We start from the raw sequence: 18,863 nt of genomic DNA on the forward strand, positions 1-18,863 counted from the left end.
ATACACCACTTTTGGGGGGTTAACTTCAAGGATTTTCCCACTCAAAATGGGAAACTTAAGTATCCAATCACCATTAACTTTGTATTCATGAATCTCACAAAAAAAAAAAAAAGGAAAGGAATTTAACCAACTTTTATATTACTCAGAAAAGTCACCAATGAAAACAACAATATCATAGGCTTCTTCATAACTTTGCTAGTATTGGCGGGAAACACCGGTCATATAATTTATGGTTGACTAACTCAACAGTTTCATGTCATTTAAGAACAATAAAGATAAATTCACAAATATTTTAAATAAAACAGAAAAAAGAAATACCTCAAGTTCCACCAGTGCTGCAGTCACTGCATCAGTTGCAAGAGCACCAGCCTGCAGCTTTTCAATTGCCTATGAAACCAAGGGGAGAGAGATTATTCACTGCAAAATCACAGCTTCTCAAACTTTCCAAAGGTTTAAAGAAGTATGGGAGACACTTAGATTAATAAAAATTGACCACTTGTTCCATTCCATACTTTAACTACTCAGATTTAAAATCAGCAAGTGTTTATATTCAGGTTAATTGGTGATATGGCTTACTTAATATTACTCAAATAAAAACAATAAAATCTAGCTATTAAATAAAAAGTACAAGGAATTTGGTACGCTTCATTCATTGTAAGGCAATTCAAAATAGCCACAGAAATCTCAAACTAATCATTTCTCCTCCCACTGTTAATACTCTCCACACTGAAAAAGAAGTGACTCTCAGTAACAGGGGCATGCCAGATCTGAGGACAAAAGGATTCATTTGACAAAAATATTTTTGATACTCTAATGTAAAGTTTAAATCAAGATGAATCATATTATTTTGTAATATAAACTACACAGAGTAAAGGTCTATAAAATCACCTGGCATTGAGCATAAATTAGAAGAGAAAAAAAAAGAGAAGGGAAAGTCTTTTATAAATGAATTATTAACATTCCAATTTGGTCAACAAAGAGAAAGCTCAAAACTAAGAGTTGTATACCACATTAAACTTTTAAGAAGTTTGTTCATTGTAAATACTGAAGAGGCTAAGCATACAATTCAAATGTATTAGATTTCTAGGAGTATAGTTATATAAAACTTATTTATTTCAGATAATAGAAAAATTTCACACTTTGAAAAATAAGAAAAAATATAGGCCAGGCACGGTGGCTCACGCCTGTAATCCCAGCACTTTGGGAGGCCGAGGTGGGCGGATCACGAAGTCAAGAGATGGAGACCATCCTGGCCAACATGGTGAAACCTCGTCTCTACTAAAAATACAAAAAATAGCCGGGCATGGTGGCACGTGCCTGTGGTCCCAGCTACTCGGGAGGCTGAGGCGGAAGAATCGCTTGAACCCGGGAGGCGGAAGTTGCAGTAAGCCGAGTTTGTGCCACTGCACTCCAGCCTGGCGACAGTTAGACTCCGTCAAAAAAAAAAAAAAGAAAAAATATAAAATAACTTAGAGAACCTTTAGCTTTATTATAATAAATTTCAAAAGAACAAAATCCCTATAGCAAAATATTTTTATTTATAGGATTTCATTCATAAGAAAAAGCTTGAATCTCTGATAAAGTGTAATCATCTTTTAAATGTTACATAAATATCAATGAAAAGAGCAGAAGGAGACCCGTATTTACTTGATATACAATATCCAACTAGATCCCATTTGCACAAAAAGTAATGGAACGTTTGGCTACAAGACTAGTCAGAATCAAAATAAATACAAACATTTCTTCTGAGTCCATTCCTACTCCCACACTAAATATTCAGCAATTTAGCAAAAACTCAAAAACCAATGGGGAAAAAAGCACAACTGAGTATAAGGGCAAAGCTGAACTCAGGAATGACAACAAACTTGCTCTTACAAACTACGCAATGAAAAACAGAATGAAAACATATAGGATAATCTCTCTCAAAAAAGCACCCATTTTAATTTATTTATTTTTTTCCCTTCATGGAAAAACATATTGACTGCCTTTAAGCTGTTTTCTCTATCCTTCTGTCTACAGAAGTTCAACATCATTGCAAAGATTAAAAGAGATATGATTGTATGCCCACAATTACAAAAATACAGACTTTAATCTGGGGAAGGAAGATAAAGGGCTAAGCATCACGTGGAAAATTAAAAACACAAAACAATCCGCTACAAAAATAAGCAAAATAATTTTGTGGTACAAACTGGAAGAAGACTGTCCTAGAAATGAAACTTTAAAATGTTGAATTTCAAGGCAAAACAGCTTTGTGTTCAAAACTGAAATGCTTAGATCATTCACATTGTGTTCATACCTTCTGACAAGCTCGTTTGCATACATGTTTATATTCCTTGGCTTTGGATTCAGAATGATAACCTGCACCTGCAGTACAAAATAAAATCCAGTTGTTAATTATTAAAATATCAAGAGACCTTGTTTATGTTACATAAATAGTCCATATAAACTGGCGCTGTCCTAGTAAAAACAAAACTATTGCACTAACTGTATGGAGTTTTATGACTTCTTTCTCCAGGGTAAGCCTTTTTAATACCATGACTCCATGACTTATCTCCTTTCCCAAAAGCTCTTTTCCTTCCAAAAGCTCATGTCCCTAAAGAGGCTTCACCAAGGTCACCTCCCCTCTTGCTTTCAAGAACCTCTTTCCAAAATCAGGAGTTCTTTTGGTCTGGAGCTGATAACCCAGAAGGTATCAGAAACAGGGTTCCTTCAGGTCCTCTCTGCTGACCTTCAGAAAGCCCCCACCGTTCGGGAAGTTACTGTTCCAAATCCAGAATTTATAAGAATAATTCAGAAAGCTGGATCGCTTCTAAGTAACATTTGAAGTTGAGGAATCTTACATCTCACATGTCTATAACCACCACAAATCACACCATTCCTAACCTAACACTTCACATCCTCTCACCCGCTAGAATGTAGTTCAGGGTGTCTCTGAAAGCTCAGTGACAGCACATTCATGACTGTCTATGAGAATTTCTGGTGGTCTCTGTCTTTTAATCAAATACCCAAGACTTGCTCCAGAGAATGGCTCAAATAAAACAGTTTCCCTACCAGGATTCATAACTTGCTTAGGTAAGGACTTAAGAATAATCTAAACAAGAAGAAAACAAATACAAGAGCCCTTAAACTCTTAATTAGGCCACTCTGTAATCAAAGTTTGTTAACAGAGCACTGAACCACCTCTCCCTAGCCACCCCTAAAGCCTCAAAGGGGTCCAATGTAAGGAAGGTTAAGAACTACATCTCAGCCGGGTGCAGGGGCTCATGCCCGTAATCCCAGCACTTTGGGAGGCCAAGGTGGGAGGATCACTTGTGGCCAGGAGTTTGAGACCAACCTGGCCAACATGGAGAAACCCTATCGCTACTAAAAATACAAAAATATTAGCCAGGCATGGTGGCACATGTCTGTAATCCCAGCTACTCAGGGGGCTGAGGCACAGGAATTGCTTAAACCTGGGAGGCAGAGGTTGCAGTGAACCAAGATCATGCCACTGCACTCCAGCCTGGGCAACAGAGTGAGACTCTGACTCAAAAACAAAACAAAACAAAACAAACATGTTTTCCATTAAAAAAAAAAGAAAGAAAGAAAAAAAGCTACATTTCTAGGCCTTAGGACTCCTCCTACAGGTCTGCAAACTGACACAAATCTAACCCACCTTTCCTCAAAGCAGAGGAAGCACTCGCACACCGAACTGTCACACAAGGACCCAGAAAAGCAGAGATGCCTAAGCCACCAGAATCCACAACATACCCAAATCCTAAGCCTGTTTCTCAAGAGAACTCTGAACATTCACAGAGCCTGTGCCAATATTTAAAAGGCCTCTCTTTATCGTTCTCTAAGAAAAGGTGATACCAAGTTGGCTGTCTTACATCTCAGAGGCCCCAATCTTTGAGCAGCATTTCCTAAAGCATGGGATACTACTCCAAATAGATGACTCCAGCGTAATGGACAGGGGCACTAAATAGTCTTAACATGTAAATCCTTTTGAAAGAATAAAAGTCTCAGTAGCGCCCCAGTATATCTTTAATTCCTGGTTAACACTTGCTAATTTCCCCTTTTAACAATGGAAACGCAGGCTCAGAATCCAAGGCACTGACAAACGGGATCCAGTTAAAATGTAGAGTGTTTTGTTTGCACTGTGTTTAAAGTTATGTTCTCTTTATGGCAAGTGATACTGCTATTTCATTTAAGTAACCATAAACTTCATCTTTCAAATGTTAAGATGAAAAAAGTTTAGTTGTTTGAATATTAGATAAAACAGTATAGGCAGTGGGAAAAATCAAGAATCTATTACACAAATCATAAAAGTTTGGGCAAGTCTACTCTAAAAAACAAAACTGCTCTACATTGAATGAGGATGTGAATTTTTGACCCTTAAATGTGCAAGATATATCCGTCTGCATAATCAATCACTCTGACTCTCTAATAATTTAGAAGTGAGGGTCACCCTTAATTCACACAATATCCTACCATAACTCTGAGTACCTACTCTTCTTGCTGGTCCCCAGCACCAACTATACCTGAAAGTATGAAATTAAATAATTCAAACCTAAAACTGTTGAACCATTAAATCATTCTGAGTCTTGAGAGGAATGTGGCTGTGCAGCCTGAGTCACACAACATGCAGCTGCAACTTTTGCTTTTTTCCTGTAAATAATTAGGAAAATCAAACAACACCAGAGATAAGACCCTCTCAGATCACTGCCCCTCCTCACTAAGTAAAAAGTAATCTCACTTAGGATGTAATAATTTGTAACCCATCAAATTGCTGTAACTTATGCACTGGTCTGGTATGGAAAATGTTATTATTCTGCTAAAATTTTTCTCTCTACTTATATAAATGAAACTTTAACTTCTCCACTTTGGAACACTGACCTCATTTGTTTGGAGTCAGTGTTTCCCAGGTGGGCATCCTCAAGCTTTGCACATGAATTGTTGAATCCCATTATTTAAGGTTGGCAGAGCCATTATCATCTAGTCTAAGAGAGGAGGGACAGGGTCATGACAGTAATAGAAAAGTAGGGCTTCCAACTAATTGAAGCTTTATGTTATTGCTTGTTACAACATTCAGATCTTTCGTTTACACTTTCCAAACACTCACTCTGAAAACAGTAACTCACTGGTACCATGGAAGATGCTCCATCAACATAGTGTAGCAGAGAGAACACAGACTAGGAGTCTGAAGGCAGGGCTCTAGTTCCAGGTCTACTTTTAGCTAGGTTATTTCTGGTAAATTTACCTCACCTCCTTGTAAAAGCATCTGTGAGACAATGAAATTAAACCTGGTTTTTGTTTTTTGGATTTTTCTTTTCTTTAGATAATCTGGATTAGATTCACATAAGGCTTCTTGGTTGTCAGTCTAGATACAGCCAAAGGTTAATGGCCAGGCAGGACACCAGTCTCATGAGAGGAAATAGTTCTACTCTTCATTCCATATCAAAGTAATCCTTCCGTCATCTTGCTTGACTACCCAGGGAATGTTAAAAGGAAACTCAGACACTCCTTCTCTCTTCATGGAGGTCATAGAAAGTGGATTCTGAATGCAAGAAAATAAAAATGGCCAAAGGAAAAAGAGCCCGCTGAGGAAACCTGGGCAACCCAAGACCTTTCAAAGATGGGAGACCCAGGGGATGAACGGTGTCTGTCCTCATGGTCCTCTGAAATAGAGAGATCGCAGGCTGACACAGTGCCAAAAGCACTAGAATGAGACATAAGGGCGTACATAGTTGTTTCTTAGGCTGGCTCTAGCACCAACTTGCAGTGTAGCTGAAGTCACTTAAGTCACTTAATCTCTCTGGTCTTAAAGTTCCTCACTTCCAGTATTAAGAAGGTGGGCCAGGTGCAGTGGCTCATGCCTGTAATCCCAGCACCTTGGGAGGCCAAGGCAGGTGGATCACCTGAGGTCAGGAGTTCGACACCAGCCTGGCCAATATGGTGAAATCCTGTCTCTATTAAAAATACAAAATTTAGCCAGACATGATGACAGACGTCTGTAATCCCAGCTACTTGGGAGGCTGAAGCAGGTGAATAACTTGAACCTGAGAGGCGGAGGTTGCAGTAAGCTGAGACCATACCCATTGCACTCCAGCCTGGACAAGACGAGCAAAATTCCATCTCAGAAAAAAAAATTACTTTGTCCGGTCTTAATACTTACATAACCTAAATATATCTGTTATATAGGGTTAAAGTAAATAATGGGGTAGGGAAGTGAAGACCTAGGAAGAGCTGCCATTATAAGACCTTCTAACTGGGGAGTAAAGGAGGTTCTCACCATACCAAAGTCAAACAACCTCTTTGGTTCCAATTCCTCTCTGGCAATTTTGCCTCCTCCAGACGTGAAATGCGTTTCTCAGTGTACTTCAAGGCAGAAAAAGAAAAATCGACATTACTGGTATCTTCGAAGCCATCCACAAAGCTTACCTGCATGCACCAGCACAAAGCCTCCTCGTTTCTCTTTATAGGACTGCTTTGTTTCCAACTCTTTGGCTGTTATTTTACCAGCCGAAACCTGAGATGATCTGGAAGGCAGTCCTTCTCCAGAACTCATCCCCTTCTCCATGGTCATTCTCCAAGATTACCATCTTCTATTGAGAAAGGGGCATACTTCCATCCAAAAGTAATTGCAGAAGAGGAATTACCCTAGAGGAAAAGAGGCAAATATGGTATATATTTCTTTCTACCAAAACACAAGTTACTTACATAAATTCATGCAAAGATAACTTTCAAAAGTCCTATTCTTAAAGTTATTTAACTGGATAATACAAAAAAAGCTATCAAAGTTATTTATTAAAATCACTTTTTCTTGCTCCCATTGAAGTTGGATAAAATTATTTAATTGGGTAACATAAAAAGGTTAGAATTTAAATCTCTCTGTCCGCTGATAGTACCTGCTTGGGCCCGGGCACGGTGGCTCAAGCTTGTGATCCCAGCACTTTGGAAGGCCAAAGCAGGTGGATCACCTGAGGTCAGGAGTTTGAGACCAGCCTGGACAACATGGTGAAACCTCATCTCTACTAAAAATACAAAAAATTAACCACACATGGTGGTAGATACCTGTAGTCCCAGCTACTCAGGAGGCTGAGGCAGGAGAATCGCTTAAAACCGGGAGGCAGTGGTTGCAGTGAGCCAAGATCGTGCCACTACACTCCAGCCTGGGCAACAAGAGCAAGACTCTGTCTCAAAAAAAAATTAAAAATAAAAAAGTACTTGTGGCTGGGCATGGTGGCTCATGCCTGTAATCCCAGCACTTTGGGAGGCCAAGGTGGGTAGATCACCTGAGGTCAGGAGTTCAAGACCAGCCTGGTCAACATGGTGAAACCTCATCTTTATTAAAAATACAAAAAATTAGCCAGTGTGGTGGCACACACCTGTAATCCCAGCTACGCAAGAGGCTGAGGCAGGAGAATCGCTTGAACTCAGGAGGCGGAGGTTGCAGTCAGCCAAGATTGTGTCACTGCACTCTAGCCTAGGTGACTGTGTCGAAAAAAAAAAAAAAAAAAAGAAGAAGAAAACATAAAGAAGTCACTTAGCTGTCTACTCTGAAAAAAAAAGCAGGTTATTCTGAACACAGTCTGCATCCCAGTGTTAATTACCAGCTCACAAGAGAGTATTATTTTATTCATATGTTAGTTGCTTTAAAAGCACATTTTCAATAAACAATACGGGTAGTTGTCACAATTCTTTTCTAGTACCTCATGCTTTTTTTTTTTTTTTTAATAATTTTATCTGCTGATAAAGCAAAGATTTGAGCTTTTAAGTTTCAAATTTGTTAGAATGTTTGTTTTCTGGTGGTATTTGGGCAGTTTTCGGTTTATATTTTACATAAGTATTGGTCCACAACGGAATGAAAATTTTTGCTAGTCTTTTATAACAGAGACAGTCTGAGAAGCACTGCTATGTGGCATTTTTGAATTCCCTTAATTCTTGGTTTAAGAGAGTCCATTTAATTTTTACTATATAACATTCTATTTATAAGACAAATAGTTTAAAATTATATATACACACTCTTGTATTAAAATATTTACACAGATTCATAAATGCAGGACAAAAATTTTATTACAAAAGTGCTGATTTTTATTAAGTAAAGTAAATTAAAATGCCTGGTTTTCTTTTGTTTTGTGGTGGTGGTTGTCTTCCTAACCATATTTTTCTTGCTAAGACTTCACAAGAATCTGCCTCAATTACCTTTATTTTCCTTTGGTTATTTCTCACAATATTTCTCTGAAATAGGCTATCATTTAGCCATGTATGAGTTGACAAAGTGGATTTAGTGGTTCACCTGTCAGCCTATACATGCCACTATGTCTGTATCATGCCATCATATTTGGCCCAGCAATGAAATGATCTTGGGCCCATTAGTCTAGGAGCACAAACACACATAAAGTGAAAACTCAGGCTTTGGAAAATTAAGAGCTTCCACTAAAATGAAAACACTTCTAAGCAGTACAGATTATGAAACCTCAAGCTACTTTGACTCACTATCATCTGAGGTATATTTTCATAAATAAAAAATTATAATATTTATATTTTACAAGAAAATACATGGCTGGGCGCAGTGGCTCACTCCTGTAATCCCAGCACTTTGGGAGTCCAAGGCGGGTGGATCACAAGGTCAGGAGTTCAAGACCAGCCTGACCAACATGGTGAAACCCCGTCTCTAATAAAAATACAAAAATTAGCTGGGCATGGTGGTGAGCGCCTATAATCCCAGCTACTCAGGAGGCTGAGGCAGAATTGCTTGAACCCAGGAGATGGAGGTTGCAGTGAGGCAAGATCATGCCACTGCACTCCAGCCTGGGTAACAGAGTGAGACTCCGTCTCAAAAAAAAAAAAGAAAAGAAAATACAAGCATAATTATAACATTAACATTTTTCTTATTTTTTTATTTTTTATTTTTTTATCAAGACAGGGTTTCACCATATTGGTCAGGCTAGTCTTGAACACCGGACCTCAGGTGATCCGCCCGCTTTGGCCTCCAAAGTGCTTGCATTACAGGCGTGAGCCACCACGCCCGGCCAACATTAACATTTTTATATGGTTTGATGTAACAGGCATTTTAGTATACATGAGAGATTTTTTAAATTGCTTCTCAACATTATCTAAAAAGAAATAAAATGTGGAAGGTGATTAATACTCCATTTCTTGAGCAATCTACCCTCTCTCAGAGACTATCTGAAATATATTTATTTAGAAAACCATGTAATCTCAACAAACTCCTCCAAAAATGCTGGCCCTAAAGTTTCACTGGGCTGGGAAAGGAACTCAACTAGATGAACTATCAGTATACTCCCAATGGTTACTGAAATATTTCTTATTCAATTAGAACCGAAGCAACTTCCACTCCAATATCAGTTTTTGTTTAACTCAGAACTCATCAAAGGTCTGACATCTAATAAATAAAGAGGGCAAACAAAAGAAAAAACAGAAAAAGGGGCAAATGGGCAAATCTCAGTTTGCAGAAAAATTACATAATACCTTAACCAGACAAAAACTGCTAAATCTCACTCAAAAGAAAGATGCAAAATAAAACTACATTTAAATACCATTTTTTAACTTAGATTGGCAAATATCAAAAAATGACATTTTGAGGGTACAGAAAAACAGGAGCTCTCATTAAGTTGCTAGTGTCATTATAAATTGGTACAGCCCAACAACAGCAATTTGGCAAAGTGAATCAAAATTAAGATACAGACCCAAAATGTCTTGATGGAAGTGGTTAAAAGGAAAAGCAGCCGTCGGAAACAATGACAAAACTTGATAAACATATATGTAACAGTCTCAAACATATTTGGTAAGTAAAAATGGAATGGAAATAACTAATTTTTTAAGGTATGGTACAGAAGTATTTGCAGTACCCTATGGGCAGGAAGAAGGGGAGAATACAGTTAAATATATAAGCAAAGTGCAAATCTGGATGGATAAACAAAAAAAGTCATACAACACTCATTACCAAAGGAGATTTGGGTAACCAACAGCAAAAGATGGGATAGAAATTTCACCGTTCACCACCTTGAACTTTTCAAATTTGAACCATCTGAATGAATTACTCACAACAAAAAAAAATTTTTTTTTTTTTAATTATATAGAGATGGGGTTTCACCACGTTGGCCAGGCTGATCTCAAACTCCTGACCTCAAGTGATCCACCCGCCTCAGCCTCCCAAAGTGCTGGGATTACAGGTGTGAGCCACCGCGCCCAGCCAACAAAAATTTTTTATTCATATTTTCATTTATGGGAACACTAGGTAATAAGCTAAGCTAAAGAACCAAAATAGGATAAGCATATTTCTGTGAATATCGAACTGGGATGCATAAACTACAGGAAATCCAAATGGGGTGGGGGGCGGCGTGGCGAATCATAGTATTTGATCTCTACAGTTAAGACTAGGCAGAAAAATAAATCATGACTGTAGATTATCATCAAATATCTCTGTGATGTTTTTATTGTATATGTAATCATTCTTACAAATCATGTGAAACTGGTTAAGTGTACTTACATCAATACATAGATCAACAAGAAAAATGTCTAGTACTTCAGCTAAGCTACAAGGTAACACTCAAAACAAAAGGTTTCCAATGAAAGGAGAAATATAGGCACATAATAGTTTTAGACGACAAAAAACAACTCTATACATTATTTTTATAATGGCTTTATTTCTGAATAAAATGTTTGAACACAGACATTTTGCAATTTCCTCCTAGTAATGATACTAAAATTCATCGTTATTATTTCTAAATAATATTGGCAACTTGTCTATCCTCCACAACCGTTACTCAAAAAGTTAAACAGAGTTATGCTAAGACCCAAGAATTCCACTTCTTGGTGTATATCCAAGAGAACTAAAAAAATATACTACACAAAAATGTATACATGGATATTCATAGCAATATTATTCATAGCACCCAAAGGTCCATCAACTGATAATAAACAAAATGTGGTGTGGTCATACAATGGAACATTATCCAACCACAAAAAGGAATGCAGCGCTGACACATACTATGCTATTAAAGAATACAGAAAACAATAGAAAAAAACAAAACAGACACAAGAGGACACATATTGTGAATAAGCAAATCTAAAGCAGCCACCAGTAGATTTGTGATTGCTTAGAGCTGGAGGGGTGCAGGGTAGGGTGATGGAGAGGGACTATGGGAGCGACTAATGGGAGCAGTTCCTTTTGGTGCAGACAAAAATGTTCTAGGGCCGGGCACAGTGGCTCATGCCTGTAATCCTAACTCTTTGGGAGGCCAAGGCGAGTGGATCACCTGAGGTAAGGAGTTCAAGGCCAGCCTGGCCAACACAGCAAAACCCCATCTCTACTAAAAATACAAAAATTGGCCAGGTGTGGTGGTGGGCACCTGTAATTCCTGCTCAGGAGGCTGAGTGAGACAGAAGAATTGCTTGCACCCGAGAGGCAGAGGTTGCAGTGAGCCAAGATCGTGCCATGGTCTAAAGCTGAATTTGGTGATGGCTGTACAACTCTGTAAATATATTAAATACCATTGAATTGTACACTTTAAATGTGTAAATTGATGCATGAATTGTATCTTATTAAGCTTCCCATAAGTTGTACCTTTTTCCAAGTTACTTAACCCAATGGCCTTTTCTTAACCTTCTGCTTACAACCTTTATTCTCTTGAACACCTGCTTTCTGTGGCAACATTCAAATCTACTATCCTAGCTCTTCATAACCTACCTCTGACCCCAATCTCAAATGTTTCCTTCAGCAATGTCTTTTCTTTTCTTTTCCATTTTTTTTTTGTTTTGAGACAGTCTCACTGTGTCACCTAGGCTGGAGTATATATAGTAGTACAGCCTCAGCTCACTGCAAACTCCGCCTCCCATGTTCAAGCGATTCTCCTGCCTCAGCCTCCCGAGTGGCCAGGACTAGAGGCACACGCCACCATGCCTGGGTAATTTTTGTATTTTTATTAGAGACAGGATTTCACTATGTTGTCCAAGCTGGTCTTGAACTTCTGACCTCAGGTGATCCACCGACCTCAGCCTTCCAGAGGGCTGGGATTACAGGCGTGAGCCACCACTCCCCACCAACCTTCAGTAATTTCATCTACTCCCAACCTTTCAAAACTATCCTTTCAGCAAATCAAATGATTCCTAACTTTATCTTCTGCCTTAGCTGTAGCCACACGTTTTATGGATAGCTCAGTATGGGTCCACCTCACTCTTAGCCTAACCGAAACAAGCTCACCTTTCCCCAAAATCTAGTACTTTCCACATTACTCCTTTTTCTCAATAGCACCATCCCTTTCTATCTCACCTTAAATTCACTTTGGATTGCTCTCAACTTTCCAAATCTCACAGATCTCTCCCTAACGCATTTAACTTCCTTTTTCTCAGCTCTTGTTCAGCTCATACACCTCTCTTAGCATGTTGTAAAAGCAATGTTAACTTTTCTCACCAAATCCAGGCTAGCGTAACAAAAAACATCTTAAAAAGGCTGCCAAAAGAAAGCACATAAAGGGTAACTCCAATCAAAACAAATGCCAGGCCAAAAGACGTGATCAGGCACTACATGAAAGAGGACATTTAAATTAGGCATCCAATATTAAAGAAAGAATATTCAGAGAAATACAAACAAAAATGAAATTTTTCTTAGTAGCACTGTACCAGCACCATAAACTCATGTAACCATTTTGAAAACAAATTTGTCCATGAGTATCAAGACCCTCAAAATGTATAATTTTGTGTATATATATATTATCTTCTTTATTCTTTTAGACTATCACTGAAGCCCAGGCTGGAGTGCAGTGGAGCAATCTCAGCTAACTGCAATCTCTGCCGCCCAGGTTCAGGCTATTCTTCTGCCTCAGTCTCCCGGGTAGCTGGGATTACAGGCACATGCCACCACGCCTGGCTAATTTTTTGTATCTTTAGTAGAGACAGGGTTTCACCATGTTGGCCAGACTGGTCTTGAACTCCTGACCTCGTGATCCACCTGCCTTGGCCTCCCAAAGAGCTAGGATAACAAGCATGACCCACCACTCCCAGCCAATACATATGCTATCTTTCCAGAGATACTCTATGTAGTAGCAAGTCTACACAGACACAAATTACCACAGATGCCTCTAAGGAGTACTAGCAGACTGAGGGGCAATTAATCTTTTCCTAATAATCTCTTGTATTTCAGTTTTTTTTTTTAACTTGGTACAATCTACTAAAAAGAGATGATTTAAGTAGGCCATCTCTGAGACCAAGATGAGTTTACATTAATTTGATTATCAAGGCCAGGAAAGAAACAGACTATAACACTGTATTTTCTGCAGGGACTCTCATGGTACTAATTTAACGTCTAAATCTTGCCTCATCTCTCTAAAAGACTGTATTATTTTCCTACTGTATATGATGAAACTATTTTTTTCTTTACACCATTTTGAAAACTATCACAGGTCCTATTGGTGTGGTGTTAAAAGCTTTTCACCGTAGGTTCACTTATTAAGAAGCAGTTGAAAAAGGATGTAATGGGCCGGGCGCGGTGGCTCAAGCCTGTAATCCCAGCACTTTGGGAGGCCGAGGCGGGTGGATCACGAGGTCAAGAGATCGAGACCATCCTGGTCAACATGGTGAAACCCCGTCTCTACTAAAAATACAAAAAAAAATTAGCTGGGCATGGTGGTGCGTGCCTGTAATCCCAGCTACTCAGGAGGCTGAGGCAGGAGAATTGCCTGAACCCAGGAGGCAGAGTTGCGGTGAGCCGAGATCGCGCCATTGCACTCCAGCCTGGGTAACGTGAGTGAAACTCCGTCTCAAAAAAAAAAAAAAAAAAAAGAAAGAAAGAAAGAAAAAGGATGTAATGGAATTCATCCAACTTACAGCAAAGGGCTTTGACAAAAATCCACCCCTTAAGCTATTACAACTCATGAATAAAGAACTGTGCTGTTGCTTTCTTTTTTTTTTTTTTTTTTTTTTTTTGAGACAGAGTCTCACTCTGTTACCCAGGCTGGAGTGCAGTGGCGCGACGTCATCTCACTGCAACTCTGCCTCCCATGTTCAAGCAATTCTCATGTCTCAGCCTCCCAAGTGGCTAGAATTATAGGTGTGCACCACCATGCCCAGCTCATTTTTTTTTTTTTTTGGATTTTTAGTAGAGACCTGGTTTCACTATATTGGTCAGGCTGGTGTCAAACTCCTGACCTCAAATGATCTGCCCACCTAGGATAGGCCTCCCCAAGTGCTGGGATTACAGGCATGTGTTGTTGGTTTTCACTCAAGATATTGAAGGTTTAATGCCTCATTAAATGAACTCCAGGACATACTTAAATTCATCTTTGAACCAGTAATTCCACTTCTGAGAACATTTTTTACCAAAAGAACTAAACAAAGAAAAGGTTTTATGCTTTTTTTTTTTTTTTTTTTTTTTGACGGAGTCTTGCTCTGTTGCCCAGGCTGAGCGCAGTAGCACACGATCTTGGCTCATGGCATTCTCCACCACCCGGGTTCAAGAGATTCCCCTGCCTCAGCCTCATGAGTAGCTGGGACCACAGGCGGGCACCACCCCCCGCTAATTTTTTGGAATTTTGTATTTAGTAGAGATGAGGTTTCACCATGTTGGCCAGGATAGTCTTGATCTCCTGACCTCGTGATCCGCCCGCCTCGGCCTCCAAAGTGCTGGGATTACAGGCGTGAGACACCACACCCAGCCAGTTTTATGCCTTTTATGCTGTGTTTAACACAGGATAATTTAGAAGAACAAAAATCTGGGAGCATCCTAAATGTTCAATACAGAAAAATGGTTCAGAAAGCAATAACCTACGCTTTCATGATCAACTGATTTTCAACAAGGGTGTCAAAGCCATTCAATGGAGGAAAGGACAGTCCTTTCATCAAATGATGCTAAGAAACTAGATATCCACATGCAAGAAAATGAAACGGAACTCCTACCTTACATCATACAGAAAAATTAACCGTAAATATCCTCCCTACTGCACTTGACAAGTCTTTGAAAAAAAATTACTAAGTAGATTAAAGACCTAAATGTAAGAGCTAAAACTATAAAACTCTTAGAAGGAAACATGGGTAAATATTTATGACCTCAGATTTGGCAATGGTTTCTTGGATATGACATCGCAGCACAAGCAAGCAAAGAAAAAAAAAGATAAATCAGACTGCACCAATATTTTAAACTTTTTTTTTTTTTTTTTTTTTTTGGAGACAGAGTCTTGCTCTGTTGCCCAGGCTGGAATGCAGTGGCCTGATCTCAGCTCACTGCAACCTATGCCTCCCGGGTTCAAGGGATTCTTATGCCTCAGCCTCCCAAGTAGCTGGGATTAAAGGTGTCCACCACCACGTCCAGCTAATTTTTGTATTTTTAGTAGAGACAGGCTGTCACCATGTTGGCCAGGCTGGTCTCAAACTCCTGACCTCAGGTAATCCGCCCACCTCATCCTCCTAAAGTTCTAGGATCACAGATCTGGGTCGCCACACAAAAATTTTAAAGTTTTGTGCCTCAAAAGATACCATTCAAGAAAGTAAAAGGACAACCCATAAAATGGGAGAAAATGCAAGAAAATATTGCAAATCATGAATCTGGAAAGGGACTTACATCTAGAATATAGAAAGAACTCATACAACTTTAAAATAAGACAATTCAATTTAAAAATGGGCAAAGGAATTAAATAGACATTTCTCCAAAGATATATAAAGGGACAATAAGCACATTAAAAGATGATCAACATTATTACCCATCAGGGAAACAAAAATCAAAACTACAATAAGCTACCACTTTATAAGCATTAAGATGCCTACAATCAAAAAGAAAGACAAGTGCTCTCAAGGATATGAAGAAATCACAACTCCAATAACCTGCTGATGGGCATGTAAAATGGTGCAACCAATTTGGAAAACATCCGTCACTTACTCAAAAAGTTAAACATAGTTACCATATGACCCACCAATTCCACTTCTAGGTATATATCCAAGAGAACTGAAAACACACATCCATACAAAAACTTGTACACAGGTGTTTATAGCAGAATTATTCAAAATAGCCAAAAAGTGGAAACAATCCCAAGTCCATCGATTGATGACGTTTAAGCAAAATGTGGTATATTTATACACTGGAACATTACCCATCCACAAAAAAGAAGGAAATAATGATACGCAGACATTGATGAACCTTGAAAACATACTAACTGAAAGACATGAGACAAGTGAGGCCATGTATTCTATGATTCCACTTATATGAAATGCCAGTATAGGAAAATCCATAGACACAGAGAGTAGATTAGTGGTTGCAAGTCCTGGGAGAGAAAGGGGAGAATCTAATGTGTAGTGATTGTCATGAGTACAGGATTTCTTTTGAGGGTAATGAAAATGTTCTAAAAGTATATAGTGGTGATGGGTATGTAGCTTCGTGAGTATGAGAAAAACCACTGAAATTTACAATTTAAAAGAATAAATTTTCTGGTGTATGAATACCTTAATAAGACTTTCTCAAGAGGAAAAAAGACAATCTATCCGTGCAATGGACACAATGTACGTAACTGTGCTTCTTAGTTATAACCGTATTTTACACGCATACACTATGATCATAAGTAGGTTAATATGAATAAAATATTAGAAAAAAAGATCAAAATGCTGGCTTGGCAGAACTAGGTGATCTCTTCATAACTATTTCTGCATTTTCCAGATATTCCTTAATAAGCACTGCTTTTTGTAAGTAGTGGGGAAAAAATTATTTACAACAAAAAGATAAATTATTAAACTCCCAAGAATATGAGTAAAAATACCTTAGCTAATAAAGAATAATAATAATACAGCAATCTAACGGTCCCTAAAATACCTTTCCGTCTCCTCCCCTACAGAAGACAGGGAAGTGGAACTCCCTCCTCCCGGAAACATGAAGCCCTCAGTTTTCAGAACACGTCCAGCTCCTGCTTCTCCCCCTCCTCTCCAGTTACTCCATCTTCTCGGTCCTCCTCTTCCTCCTCCTCCTCCACCTCAGTAGTAAATACTAACGACCCGCGGGACTCTCGCCAGGCCTCTACAATTAAGTAAGGAGCTACCTTGCCCCCAACCCGCCACCCCCGGCAAGGCGCACATAACCTCGGACTCGGAGACATCTCCAGACCGAGGCTGCAAAGTAGGGCAAGGCCTGCGGGAACTCCCCACACACAGACAGTCCTTCCCCGCTGGCCACGAGGACGCTAAGCCGGAGATAAGGCGGGGAAGGGGGACGACGGGGCCGCCAGGAGCGACCAGGACCCGGGGATTAGGGACATCCTAGCCCCCTCCTCTAGCCCCCCCCAGGTCAGGGGGTGTCCTGTGCGCCGCCCCCTCTCGGACCCGGAGACGACGTCCCAGCGAGCGTACGCGGCCCACACAGAGGCAGCAGCGCAGAGGCGGCAGCGCGGCGGCCGGCGTGAGACAGAGGGACACTCACCCGCGTCCGCCCCGAGCCCTCACTGCACCGGAAGTAGTCACCCGCCCGTTGCCAGGGTGAGGAAGCGGGGGTGCCATGAAGCCTTCCCATTGGTTGTAAACAGTACCACGTGGCCGGAAGCAGGCTCCCACTCCGCCCCCCGCTCAGGAGCGGTTCACCTGGCCTCAGAGGTGCAGCACGAGCTCCACCTGGGGCTTCATTCAGAACTGCGCCTCCCCCTCCCCCCTCTCTCCCTCTCTCCCTCTCTCCCTCTCTCTCTCCTTCTCTCTCCCTCTCCCTCCCTCTCTCCCCCTCCTCCTCTCTCTCTTTTTCTCTCTCCCCTCTCTCCCTCTCCTTCCCCCTCTTTCCCCCTCTCTCCCCCGCACCCCGCCCCTGAATAAGCCAGCAAGCTATGATTGTATCTGAGTGGTTGCTAATACCGTGATACTAAATGAGGTTAAACTGACCATCATTTATCTAGGCGTCGCTTAAGTGCTCACTTTCTTTCAATCCTCGCAGCACTCTTAAACGGTAGGGAAAACAGGCTCTGCCTTGATTGCTTGTAGGAGTTGGGGCACAAGCCTTGCTTGCCCTGGGGAAAGGAAAGACTTGATGGTCTTACTTTTATCGCTGGGATCTAAAACCAAAACCCAGTAACATTTATGTAATCATTTTAATGTTTCTTTGTAACTATTACCGTTAATTCTTTCACACGTAACTACCTTTAGCCTGCTTTGGGAAAGCAGAGATTGGAAGGATTTGAGCAGTATTTCTCAGTGTGGTCCCCAGACCAGCAAGCTAGCATCACCTGGCTCTTACAAACAAATGCAGTTTTGTTTTTTTTTGAGACGGAGTCTCTGTCGCCTACGCTGGAGTGCAGTGGCACGATCTCGGCTCACTGCAACCTCTGTCTCCCGGATTCAAGCGATTCGCCTGCCTCAGCCTCCCCAGTAGCTAGGATTGCAGACGTGCGTCACCACTCCCAGCTAATTTTTGTATTTTTAATACAAACGGGATTTCACCATGTTGGCAAGGCTGGCCTCGAACTCAGATGATCCGCCCGCCTCAGCCTTCCAGTGTTGGGATCACAGGCATCAGCCACCTCGCCTGGTGAAAAATGCATATTCTTAGGCTCCACCTCAGATTTAACTAAATCAGAAACTGGGTTTGCAGCCCAGTTTTCTGTGTTAGGAAGGCTTGCAATCTGTGTTAACAATCTGATGCACCTAAAATTTGAGAACCACTGATCTAAAACGACTTTCTCCTCAGCCAATTTGTAGAAGTTGGGTAGAGAAGGTGAAGGAACAAGCTCCTCAGAAGAGAGAGGAGCAATCAAGAATTTGAGCAATCAAGGAAAAAAGCCAGGAAGGCAGTTTGTGGCTAAGAGGGGGAAGAGTCCTTGGAGCTGATTCCTACTCTGAGATTCCTAGATTAAAATGTATTCATTGTAAAGAAAAGATTGCTCGGCCAGGCACGGTGTCTCACG

The 18,863-nt window shown here is 40.3% G+C and overlaps 1 protein-coding gene across 6 annotated transcripts in view; it reads right to left on the reverse strand.

Moving 5' to 3' along the window:
- The window catches only part of TASP1 (taspase 1), a 243,572-nt gene extending 226,066 nt beyond the window's left edge, over window positions 1-17,506 (reverse strand). For 2 of the 6 annotated variants that reach the window (XM_032248013.1, XM_032248015.1), the window contains exons 1-3: window positions 4,876-5,816; window positions 2,297-2,364; window positions 319-387 (exon numbers count right to left, since the gene is read on the reverse strand). Coding sequence is in view for 2 of the 6 variants with exons in the window: in XM_032248011.1 (XP_032103902.1) it covers window positions 319-387; window positions 2,297-2,364; window positions 6,421-6,565 (282 nt within the window). In the remaining 4 variants the exon portion in view is untranslated. Of the gene's footprint in view, window positions 1-318; window positions 388-2,296; window positions 2,365-4,875; window positions 5,817-6,420; window positions 6,640-7,367; window positions 7,426-17,398 lie in introns of those variants that run through there. The other 4 variants (XR_004259822.1, XM_032248011.1, XM_032248014.1 and 1 more) reach the window with 4 other exon arrangements.
- Between the last annotated feature and the right edge of the window lie 1,357 nt (window positions 17,507-18,863).

The sequence above is a fragment of the Sapajus apella genome, unplaced genomic scaffold, assembly GCF_009761245.1.
Source record: "Sapajus apella isolate SASKATOON/1434 unplaced genomic scaffold, GSC_monkey_1.0 scaffold65, whole genome shotgun sequence".
Taxonomy (NCBI): Eukaryota; Metazoa; Chordata; class Mammalia; order Primates; family Cebidae; genus Sapajus; species Sapajus apella.